Source organism: Sardina pilchardus, chromosome 5 (assembly GCF_963854185.1).
Source record: "Sardina pilchardus chromosome 5, fSarPil1.1, whole genome shotgun sequence".
Taxonomy (NCBI): domain Eukaryota; kingdom Metazoa; phylum Chordata; class Actinopteri; order Clupeiformes; family Clupeidae; genus Sardina; species Sardina pilchardus.
The window spans coordinates 1894053-1906552 of record NC_084998.1 but is presented as its reverse complement, the minus strand read 5'-3'; the positions used below and the strand labels follow the sequence as shown (position 1 = coordinate 1906552).

Here is a 12500-nt window from a genome sequence, read left to right as displayed (position 1 = left end):
ACACAAGAACACATGCCGGGGAGAGTGCAGCCCATCGCATGGTGAATTATATGGTGCAGTTTAGTCATTAAATTGTGTAGTCTACGGAAGTACTAGCCTACAGTAGGCTATACAGTTGTGGAACTACAGTATATTGTGAACAATCTAGCTACTGCCAAAGAGATTGGCCTATGTGGGACTGGGGTGGGCTATTTGACTTATGGCCCGAGTGATATCCAGAGACAAAATGTTCTACTTTATAACGGTGCGGGCAGTATTGCCATTGGTATTGTTGAATTTCTTGCCTTACCTATGAAAAACCCCTAGAGGGCGCCATAAGTCCTCGAAAAGTACTGAAACAGCATAACGTTAAACATTTCGAGTGTTCTGGTTTTCTGAAACAGTCAGATACATTTGATGTCCTAGTAAGGCATGTGAAGACATGAGGCTTGAGAAGATCTTGTTTCGTTTTTCAGATAAAAGTGGTATAGTAGGCTTTTCACCATTTGAAAGTTGCTTTGTACAACACTGTGGGTAATGTTTTGGTTGTAAAACATTTCTATGATGTGGGTTTAGATCGACACTTCAAGATACAAATACTGATAATAGCATGGCATGCTATAATAATACACAGTAGACAGTACAATAGTATTACAGTATGATAACACTGACTGTATAATGTGTACTATAATACACAGCACACAGCAGACAGTACAGTAGTGTTACAGTATAATACCACACTGACTGTATAATGTGTACTATAATAATGCACAGTAGACAGTACTATAGTATTACAGTACAATGCCACACTGACTGTATAATGTGTACTATAATACACAGTACAGTACAATAGTATTACAGTACAATAGCACACTGACTATAATGTGTACACAGCACACAGTAGACAGTACAATAGTGTTACAGTATAATAACACGCTGACTGTATAATGTGTACTATAATACACAGTACAGTACTATAGTATTACAGTACAATAGCACACTGACTGTATAATGTGTACTATAATGTAGTTCTGGCTGAACTGCTATCCAGGTGCAGGAACACAATGGCGGAGCCTGATCCCACAGCAGCAGTGTCCCCTGAGGAGGAGGAGGAGCCGCTCATCACCACCCTGGACATCTTCCTCTTCTCCCTCCTGGCCGGCCTGCTCATCTACTGGTTCTTCTCCCGCAAGAAGCCGCAGGACATCCCTCAGTTCAGGCACATCCCCACCGTGTAAGTCTACTCCCTCAGTTCAGGCACATCCCCACCGTGTAAGTCTACTCCCTCAGTTCAGGCAAATCCCCACCGTGTAAGTCTTGAATTTCCCCTTGGGGATCAATACAGAATCTATCTATCTATCTATCTATCTATCTATCTATCTATCTATCTATCTATCTATCTATCTATCTATCTATCTATCTATTTATCTATCTATCTATCTATCTATCTACTGTCTATCTATCTATCTACTCCCTCGGTTCATCCCCTCAGTGCAGGCCCATAGTCTACCTCAGCCATTGTGTAAGTCTACTGCTGTACCTCAGTTCATCTCTATCTCCACAGTGTAAGTCTAGCTCAGTTCATCCCCACTGTAAGTCTATCTCTGCCATGACAGGACACACATGTGTGTACGTGTTTGGACCTCAGGGATCCCAGCGGTCACTAGTGCAGGGTGCTGTAGAAATGGTCATCTCAGCGGTCACTAGGGGTGCTGTAGAAGTGGCCATCCCAGCGGTCACTAGGGCAGGGTGCTGTAGAAATGGTCATCCAAGAACATGTGAGCACTATTATACCACTGCCCCTTCGGCAGCCATCTTGAACAGATCTGCCTCTGATCAGTCACACCTCCTCCGGACCAAGTCATACCAGACCAGCATACTAGACCAGCATACTAGACCAGCACACCAGACCAGCATACTAGACCAGCACACTAGACCAGCATACTGTACTAGACCAGCACACTAGACCAGCACACTAGACCAGCATACTAGACCAGCACACTAGACCAGCACACCAGACCAGCATACTAGACCAGCACACTAGACCAGCATACTGTACTAGACCAGCACACTAGACCAGCACACTAGACCAGCATACTAGACCAGCACACTAGACCAGCACACCAGACCAGCATACTGTACTAGACCAGCACACTAGACCAGCATACCAGACCAGCACACTAGACCAGCATACCAGACCAGCATACTGTACTAGACCAGCACACTAGAACAGCACACTAGACCAGCACACCAGACCAGCATACTGTACTAGACCAGCACACTAGACCAGCATACTAGACCAGCACACTAGAACAGCACACTAGAGCAGGCCTGTGGAGCTAATCCACACTAGTGCACATCCATTAAAAAAAAAACTGGAAAGGAGATCAGTGTGCATTTCTCCAAACTGCAAAGATAACTATGGTCATAATAGGAAGAACTGGACCAGAGAGAATGTGTTTATAGCGCTCGATTATGGCAAAAATCATAATCAGGATTATTTAATATGATTGCTCAATGATTCTGACTTTTTCTTGAATTCAACTAAGAAACACTAATTATTCAACCTAGAAGCAAATAAAAATATATGCAAAAAAGATTATGTACACAGTAGAAATAGTTTTAGAGGACAGGATGTCTGCAGCTGCTCTCTCTGTGGTGTAGTCAGTCCCATTGATTACGCTGGAAGCTCATTGGTGTAGCATGCCCTCTGACAACACAACATTTCGGTTCCGTGCCTGCCTCCGTGAATAGAACGTTTCGGTTCCGTGCCTGCCCCTGTGAATAGAACGTTTCGGTTCCGTGCCTGCCTCCGTGAATAGAACGTTTCGGTTCCGTGCCTGCCCCTGTGAATAGAACGTTTCGGTTCCGTGCCTGCCTCCGTGAATAGAACGTTTCGGTTCCGTGCCTGCCTCCGTGAATAGAACGTTTCGGTTCCGTGCCTGCCCCTGTGAATAGAACGTTTTGGTTCCGTGGCTGCCTCGTGAACAGAGCATCTGGGCTCCGTGCCTGGTGTGCCTTGCCTGTAGGGAGACGTGCATGCAGCCCTCTGTCTCCGTGCACTCAGGGGCCAGCCTCTCCACGCCTTGCTGTGAACTTCAGAAGTGTGTTTTCTCTTCTTAGTTCTCAGTGTTCCTCTCCTGTATGTTGTGGTCAGTGGAGGGCCGGCCCCCTGTCCTCTCTCTGATTGTGTGTTTGCGTTGGCCACAGCCTACTGAGGCAGAGGAGAGAGTTTGGGGGGTTGATGCTGTCTCCCTTTTTTTTAAAAAATCTTAACTATGATAGTTGTAATTATGTGTGTCTAAGACATGCTGTGTGTTATATGTAAGTGTGTGTGTGTGTGTGTGTGTGTGTGTGTGTGTGTGTATGTACACATGCTCGATGGATGTTATTGTTCATGCCGTTGCGCAGGCTGATGCTGGAATGGTGTCATGGTGTCACTTCACCCTCTAAACCCCACCCCTTAAACCCCGCCCCTTAAACCCCACCCCTTAAACCCCACCCCTTAAACCCCACCCCTTAACCCCACCCCTTAAACCCCGCCCCTTAAACCCCACCCCTTAAACCCCACCCCTTAAACCCCACCCCAGACCCCCAGACCCCCAACCGCTCCCTGATGATTAAATTGTGGGCTGAGAGCTCCACTTGTCGGCTCCAATCAGAGTCAGCTGGAGGTGTGTGTACTGGTGTGTGTACTGGGCCACAGCAGCTGGAGGTGTGTGTGTGTAGTGGTTTGTGTACTGGGCTTCATCAGCTGGAGGTGTGTGTACTGGGCCTCATCAGGGCCGGAGCAGCTGGAGGTGTGTGTGCTGGTGTGTGTGCTGGGCTTCATCAGCTGGAGGTGTGTGTGCTGGTGTGTGTGCTGGTGTGTGTACTGGGCCACAGCAGCTGGAGGTGTGTGTGCTGGTGTGTGTGCTGGTGTGTGTAGTGGGCCTCATCAGGGCCATAGCGGCCGGGGGTCCCGTAAGGTAGCCGACCGCAGAGGGAGCAGGAAATGCCGGCCCCTCACAAAGGAACGCTTCAGGAATATAATCCTGACAGCAGGAAGGAGCGCTTCAGGAATATAATCCTGACAGCAGGAAGGAAGGAAAAGCGCCGGCCAGGTTTACTCGTGCTGTGACGTGCCTTTGAAGTGGCCACGGGCTCATCCTGTTACAGAATGTGTGGGAATGCCGTCCGAGCCACTGAAGTGGCTATGGGAATGTGTGGGAATGCCCCCCACTGAAGTGGCTATGGGAATGTGTGGGAATGCCCCCCACTGAAGTGGCCATGGGCTGGTAGTTTCCCTCCAGAGACCTCTTCTTTTCCGCTCTTTTCTGTTTTATTGAATAAATATCAACCCACATTCCCTCAATTCCTCTGGGGTCTCCAAGGCTCTCGCCAGTCGGAACGTTGCGGTTGCTGTTGCCGTTTCTGTTGCTTTTTATTGTCAAAGTGGATTTATCATCAACTGGGCAGTTTGGATATTGTATATTTCCCTGGAATTCCACTTTCTAAAACCTTGAAGTGATCACAGTAAACCATGCTGGTATTATTTTGTTTTGTGTGATTGAATTACTTTCCTTGCCTTCAGCAGTTTGCAGTTGGCTGTGTATGTGTTGTATGGTAGTGTGGTGTGTGTGTGTGTGTGTGTGTGTGTGTGTAGAAATGTACATGCGTGTGTGTGTGTGTGTGTGTGTGTGTGTGTGTATGTGTACATGAGGTTGTGTGTGTGTGTGTGTGTGTGTGTGTGCATTTGTGTGTGTTGCATGCTGTGTATAATGTGTACTGTGTGTATGTACTTGTGTATATGTGTGTGTACATTCTATGTGTGTTTGCGTACTGTGTGTACTGTGTGTGTGTGTGTGTGTGTGTGTGTGTGTGTGTGTGTGTGTGTGTGTGTGTGTGTGTGTGTGTGTGTGCGTGCGTGTGTACTGTGTGTGTGTGTGTGTTTTGTAAGTGTTTGTGTGGGAGGTGACTATGGGGAGGGGATCTGTGGAAAATGTCATGAGATATTCCCATGGCTCTCAGGGCTTACTCCACTACTGCCAGATGTGTGTGTGTGAGAGAGAGGGAGAGAGAGAGAGAGAGAGAGAGAGAGAGAGAGAGAGAGAGAGAGAGAGAGAGAGAGGCAGAGAGAGGGAGAGAGAGAGAGGGAGAGGCAGAGAGAGGGAGAGAGAGAGAGAGAAAAAGAGGTAGACAGAGGGAGAGAGAGAGACACACACACGAGAGAGGCAGAGAGCAAGAGGGAGAGAATTGAATTGATAGAGAAAAAGAGGTGGCTAAAAGAAAAGCTATGTGTGTGTTAAGAAAAAAGAGAGTTGCATTGTTTGAGTGAGAAAGAGAGAGAGAGAGAGAGAGAGATAAACACAGTGAGAGCAATGGGGTCATGGGGAGAGGAAGAGAGAGAGAGAAACAGAGGGAGATAGAGAGGAAGAGGGGATAGTGGAGAAGAGAGAGAGAGGAAGAGGGGATAGTGGAGAGAGAGAGAGAGGGAGAGAGAAAGAGAGAGAGATTGGCCAAGACAGCAAGATAGAGGCAGCAAAAGGAAGAGAGTGAAAGGGAAGGAGTGAACAGAAACAAAGAGCGAGGGAGAGAGAGAGGAAGAAAGGAGTGAACAGAGAGGGAGAGAGAACGGCGTCCCCTCCAGACTGCACGTCCAGAGTGGAAGCCTGTCTCCTCCCCTCCTCCTCCTCCTCTCCCCTCCTCCTCCTCCTCTCCCCTCCTCCTCCTCCTCCTCCTCTCCCCTCCTCCTCCTCCTCTCCCCTCCTCCTCCTCCTCTCCCCTCCTCCTCTCCGCAGCTGAGCTGAAGCGTGTAGCGACTAGAGCGCCACAATCTGCAGCACTTCTCCTCCTCTGCTCTCCACAGCTCAGCTCTCCTCTCTTCTGTTCCTCTCCTCTCTTCTCCTCCTCTCTTCCTCTCTTCTGTTCCTCTCTTCTGTTCGTCCTCTGTTCTCCTCCTCTGTTCCTCTCCTCTGTTCTCCTCTGTTCTCCTCCTCTGTTCCTCTCCTCTCTTCCTCTCTTCTGCTCCTCTCCTCTGTTCTCCTCCTCTGTTCATCTCCTCTGTTCCTCTCTTCTCTTCCTCTCCTCTCTTCCTCTCTTCTGTTCCTCTCCTGTTCTCCTCTTCTGTTCTCCTCCTCTGTTCCTCTCCTCTGTTCCTCTCCTCTGTTCCTCTCCTCCGTTCCTCTCTTCTGTTCCTCTCCTGTTCTGCTCTGCTGGCCACGTGAGCTCCTCAGCCCTGGGCAGCTCAGGCTCTTGTCCAGCACACGGCCCTGGGGCATCAGGGATCAGAGATCAGGCCGGCGTGTGTGTTTGTGTGTGTGTGAGGCGCTGGCATCAGGCCTGCCTGTGTGTGTGTGTGTGTGTGTGTGAGGCGCAGGGATGTAGGGCTACTTGGTGGGACCTTGTGAGAGGGACCTTGTGAGAGGGACCGGGTTACGGCCCGACCCGTCCGGACATCATGGGTTGCACCTTCTCCATGCCACGGGAGCGGAGGGAGGCAGCCGAGAGGTCAGTCTGGGACAGCATGGACACAGCAGCACTGCCCACAGCGTCCGCTCACATCCTGTCCTGATCTGCCGCTTGTGTTGCTGATGTATGCTGACGTGTCCTGTTGTGTTTCTGATGTACGTTGACGTGTCCTGTAGCAGTACTAATGTGCTATTGTAGCAGTAGTAATGTAGCAGTAGTAATGTAGCAGTAGTAATGTCCTGTTGTAGCAGTAGTAATATAGCAGTAGTAATGTAGCAGTAGCAATGTAGCACTAGTAATGTGCTGTTGTAGCAGTAGTAATGTAGCAGTAGTAATGTCCTGTTGTAGCAGTAGTAATATAGCAGTAGTAATGTAGCAGTAGCAATGTAGTAGTAGTAATGTGCTGTTGTAGCAGTAGTAATGTAGCAGTAGTAATGTAGCAGTAGTAATGTCTTGTTGTAGCAGTAGTAATGTAGCAGTAGTAATGTCCTGTTGTAGCAGTAGTAATGTAGCAGTAGTAATGTCCTGTTGTAGCAGTAGTAATGTAGCAGTAGTAATGTCCTGTTGTAGCAGTAGTGATGTAGCAGTAACAATGTAGCAGTAGTAATGTAGCAGTAGTAATGTAGCAGTAGTAATGTCCTGTTGTAGCAGTAGTAATGTAGCAGTAGTAATGTAGCAGTAGTAATGTAGCAGTAGTAATGTAGCAGTAGTAATGTCCTGTTTTAGCAGTAGTAATGTAGCAGTAGTAATGTCCTGTTGTAACAGTAGTAATGTAGCAGTAGTAATGTAGCAGTAGTAATGTCCTGTTGTAGCAGTAGTAATGTAGCAGTAGTAATGTCCTGTTTTAGCAGTAGTAATGTAGCAGTAGTAATGTCCTGTTGTAACAGTAGTAATGTAGCAGTAGTAATTTAGCAGTAGTAATGTCCTGTTGTAGCAGTAGTAATGTAGCAGTAGTAATGTCCTGTTGTAGCAGTAGTAATGTAGCAGTAGTCATGTCCTGTTGTAGCAGTAGTAATGTAGCAGTAGTAATGTCCTGTTTTAGCAGTAGTAATGTAGCAGTAGTTATGTGCTGTTGTAGCAGTAGTAATGTAGCAGTAGTAATGTCCTGTTGTAGCAGCAGTAATGGTGCTGGTTGGGTTAGTGATGTATGCTGAGATGTGGTTACTACTGCTACAACAGGACAGACTTTAGCTGTGGTAGTGTGAGTTTGGCCCAGTTGAGTGTGTGTGTAGGCATGGTCATAGCTGTGTTAGTGTGAGTTTGGCCCAGAGAGTGTGTGTGTAGGCATGGTCATAGCTGTGTTAGTGTGAGGTGATGGGAGTACAACAGAGTGTTACGTTTTGAGGAAGTCGTTTTTTGTTGGTGTGTGTGCGTGCGTGCGTGTGTGTGTGTATGCGTGTGAGCTGTATTCTCTTGGTGTGCTGGCAGTTATATATAGATGGGAACATTAGGAATCTACCCATTACTGTTCAAAATTGCAGAAGTACTGCATACTGGTGTGTGTGTGTGTGTGTGTGTGTGTGTGTGCTTGTGTTTGTGACTGAAATACCCTGGCAGTGTAAGCATTTCCTCAGATTGTTAAGGTGTGAAAGCTTAGACCTCACAAAAACACTCAGTTCTGTGAGAGGGCAGGCTCAACAACACAGCCCTCGTAAACGTTTTAATAGTTGTCACCATTAGATTTCCTTCCAACACTTTTGCTTTTCTGATGGTATACGTGATGTATGGCTTCATAAGGTTCCAACACTTTAGCTTTTCTGATGGTTAAAGTGATGTATGGCTTCATAAGGTTCCAACACTTTAGCTTTTCTGATGGTATACGTGATGTATGGCTTCATATGGTTCCAACACTTAAGCTTTTCTGATGGTTAAAGTGATGTATGGCTTCATAAGGTTCCAACACTTTAGCTTTTCTGATGGTATATGTGATGTATGGCTTCATACGGTTCCAACACTTTAGCTTTTCTGATGGTATACGTGATGTATGGCTTCATACGGTTCCAACACTTTAGCTTTTTTGATGGCTAAAGTGATGTATGGCTTCATAAGGTTGTTGTGAAGGCTGGTGTTTCCCTCATCTGGAGCTGAAGCAAAGGTGTGCGTGTGTGCGCGCGACGCGTACATGTATGTGTGCGTGCATGTGTGTGTGTGAGGCTGTTTTAACGGGCGTTCCGCTGGCCCCACCACAGGAAGTTCTCTCTCCGTGTCCGACTCTGACTCAGACGTGTGGTCACTGTGAGACCAGCTTGAGATGTGTGTGAGTGTGTGAGACGAGCTTGAGATGTGTGAGAGTGTGAGACCAGCTTGAGATGTGTGTGAGACCAGCTTGAGACGTGTGTGAGTGTGAGACCAGCTTGAGACGTGTTTGAGACCAGCTTGAGATGTGTGTGAGTGTTTGAGACCAGCTTGAGATGTGTGTGAGTGTGTGAGACCAGCTTGAGATGTGTGTGAGATCAGCTTAGATGTGTGTGAGATCAGCTTGAGATGTGTGTGAGAGACCAGCATTCACAGCTCACAGCTACAGCCAGGGAACTGCCTCAGAATTATGTTCTTTCTCTCTCCTTCTTTTTTCCATCTCTCTTTCTCTCCCTCTTTTTCTCCACCTCTCTCTCTCCCCCTGTTCTGTCTGCTTTGCAGGGTGACCCCTATTAGAGAGACCAGCTTCATTGAGAAGATGAAGAAAACGGTGAGTGGAATAGTGGGCTTCACCTCAGCGCTAATCCAGACGTGCTGTTCAGCACACAATCTCATATCAGCGCTAATCCAGAAGTGGTGTTCAGCTCACAATCTCGGAACTCTGCTCACTCTGTTCTTTTCTTCACCACATTCCAGAGCCGGAACATTGTGGTGTTCTACGGTTCTCAGACGGGCACTGCGGAGGCCTTTGCCACCCAGCTGGCCAAAGATGCCCAGCGCTACGGCATGAAGGGGATGCCAGCTGACCCCGAGGAGTATGACATGGTAGTCTCACCACAGCACACACACACACACAGTCTACACACAGACAGACAGACAGACAGACAGACAGACAGACACATGCACACATAGTACAGACACACACACACACACACACACACACACACACACACACACACAAACAGTCTTCCCACAGACAGACAGACACACACACACATACACACATAACACAGTCATATATTCAGTTTAACATGCTAAGAGCTCTTAACTAAAACCTATGACAGAGAAGCCTCTTAATGAACCCAATTAAGGTAAAGAGTGAGGGGGATCCAAGCCTCTTCATAACCCAATTAAGGTAAAGAGTGAGGGGATCCAAGCCTCTTCATAACCCAATTAAGGTAAAGAGTGAGGGGATCCAAGCCTCTTCATAACCCAATTAAGGTAAAGAGTGAGGGGATCCAAGCCTCCTCATGAACCCAATTAAGGTAAAGAGTGAGGGGATCCAAGCCTCTCCATGAACCCAATAAGAGTGAGGGGATCCAAGCCTCTTCATAACCCAATTAAGGTAAAGAGTGAGGGGATCCAAGCCTCTTCATAACCCAATTAAGGTAAAGAGTGAGTGAGGGGGATCCATGTAAAGCTATCAGTAGCAGCATAATAATCCTGAGCTTATAAACACCAAACCATGCAGATGAATTAGCTCTCATTTCATAGCACACGCTAAAGAGCAAAACCATGCAGATGAATTAGCTCTCATTTCATAGCACACGCTAAAGAGCAAAACCATGCAGATGAACTAGCACTCATTTCATAGCACACGCTACGCTAAAGAGCAAAACCATGCAGATGAATTAGCTCTCATTTCATAGCAGACGCTAAAGACCAACACCATGCAGATGAACTAGCTCTCAATTCATATTAGCTCATGCAGAATGTGGGAAATATGTGGACATGGTCTGGATTGATGGGTGAGAATGACAGTGTGGATTGATTGGTGGGAATGACGGTGTGTTTACAGTGTGGATTGATTGGTGGGAATGACGGTGTGGATTGATTGGTGGGAATGACGGTGTGTTTACAGTGTGGATTGATTGGTGGGAATGACGGTGTGGATTGATTGGTGGGAATGACGGTGTGTTTACAGTGTGGATCGATTGGTGGGAATGACGGTGTGGATTGATTGGTGGGAATGACGGTGTGGATTGATTGGTGGGAATGACGGTGTGGATTGATTGGTGGGAATGACGGTGTGTTTGCTCTTCCTGCCTGCAGTCGGAGCTCTCTCGTCTGGCGGAGATCCCGGGGGCCCTGGTGGTGTTCTGCATGGCTACGTATGGCGAGGGTGACCCCACGGATAACGCCCAGGACTTCTATGACTGGATACAGGCCGCAGACGACAGCCTAGAGGGCGTGAACTACGCCGTGAGTGTCTGACCTGACGAGGGGGTCAACAGAACAACACCATGCAGTGATGCTCTGACCTGACGAGGGGGTCAACAGAACAGCATCATGCAGTGATGCTCTGACCTGACGAGGGGGTCAACAGAACAGCATCATGCAGTGATGCTCTGACCTGACGAGGGGGTCAACAGAACAGCATCATGCAGTGATGCTCGCGGGGACTCAAAATGCTAAAAGCTAATTATTTGCCTCTATGGTTAGAGCACCTTTAAAGCAACACTAAAGAGTTTTTTGTACCTTAACATAATGTTTCCAAAATCATTTCAGCGGTTCATCAACTCCTAACAGGGTGAACGGCACTTCTGCAGTCACTTTGCGGCCCTCGATTGGCTATAAACGCACTACGTACTGTAAGTTTACCAGATCGGGTAGCATAGCTGTAGTTTGATGGAATGAGCCACAAGAAACTACAAATCCGACTTGCTTCGATGTTGCTATAGCTACATCATACTTTCATAAAATCGTGCAACATACTGTACCTTGTCTGTGGACATCGTTATTTGCTGGATAAACAAATAGTGTGCGTGTGACAGAGGGAAGTGCTTTAGTGTTGCTTTTAGAGAGGATTGCAAAAACTACTTACAGTATCTAATAAGATTTAACCAAGTCTTATTATGACTGCCGCTTGCATAGCTAGCATAGCGGTCATATATTGATTGTCAAAGTTTTATTTATTTATTTATTTTCAAATCATCTACTTCCTGAATTTTTGGTCAACAATTCCTTGGTGGTCATATTTTGTACCGCCATGCGGTACATCTAGTTAATCTCATATCAAGATATAAAATATATAGTTGCCATTGTTTTCGGTTTAAAGACACTTACCCTAGGTACATCTGTTCATATTAAAAACAATACAATTTTTTTAAATCTTAATATTAATATAAAATTAATATCACTAAGTTAGATTTTATTTATGGCCGTTCATTCAGAACCTCATGCAGCAATACGGTTTATGCCCTGGAAGGGATGCTCCCTCAGGATTGCATTCAGAACCTCATGCTAGAACCATGCTTTAGAGCATTGCTTTAGAACATTGCTGTAGAACACTGCAGCAGATATAAGAACCTTACTGACGCCTCACCCAGATGAGTTGTTTGTGACCCCAGGTGTGTGTCTTGAATTTCCCCTTGGGGATCAATAAAGTATCTATCTATCTATCTATCTATCTTGTTTGTGACTGCAGGTGTGTGTCTTGTTTGTGACCTCAGGTGTGTGTCTTGTTTGTGCCCTCAGGTGTTTGGCTTGGGTAATAAGACCTACGAGCACTTCAACGCCATGGGCAAGTATGTGGACAAGAGACTGGCTGAGCTCGGCGCCAAGAGAGTGTTTGACCTGGGCGTCGGAGATGACGACGGCAAGTGAGTGTTGGTTTGCTGCTGTCTGTGTGGACGTCTTGGTCAAGAAATCCCTGACCCACCTGTTTATAATTAGGAATAGACCAATACTGAGAGTACACTCCTACTAAACCCTCTTTATAATTGGGAGTACCAATACTGAGAGTATACAGTACTTGTACTCACATTCAAACCCTCTGATACCATGCACACTAAGAGTATTTGTACTAAACTCTGTGATACCATGCAACAATACTGATTCATTGCAGTGTTATAGTAAGATTGATGTGTTTATTTTGGTTGAAAACATATTTTATGTACTGTCAGGTTATTGTGTACCATCCCGTCTAAAGTGTT

At 46.6% G+C, this 12500-nt stretch overlaps 1 protein-coding gene across 3 annotated transcripts in view; it reads left to right on the top strand.

Annotated features, from left to right (window-relative positions):
- The first annotated feature begins 1043 nt into the window (after window positions 1-1043).
- Window positions 1044-12500, top strand: part of pora (P450 (cytochrome) oxidoreductase a) — a 27822-nt gene continuing 16365 nt past the window's right edge. For 2 of the 3 annotated variants that reach the window (XM_062535941.1, XM_062535942.1), the window contains exons 1-5: window positions 6333-6468; window positions 9067-9115; window positions 9262-9390; window positions 10618-10767; window positions 12043-12167. In XM_062535941.1, coding sequence (XP_062391925.1) covers window positions 6419-6468; window positions 9067-9115; window positions 9262-9390; window positions 10618-10767; window positions 12043-12167 — 503 coding nt within the window. In that variant the 5' untranslated portion in view covers window positions 6333-6418. Of the gene's footprint in view, window positions 1214-6332; window positions 6469-9066; window positions 9116-9261; window positions 9391-10617; window positions 10768-12042; window positions 12168-12500 lie in introns of those variants that run through there. The other variant, XM_062535939.1, reaches the window with a different exon arrangement.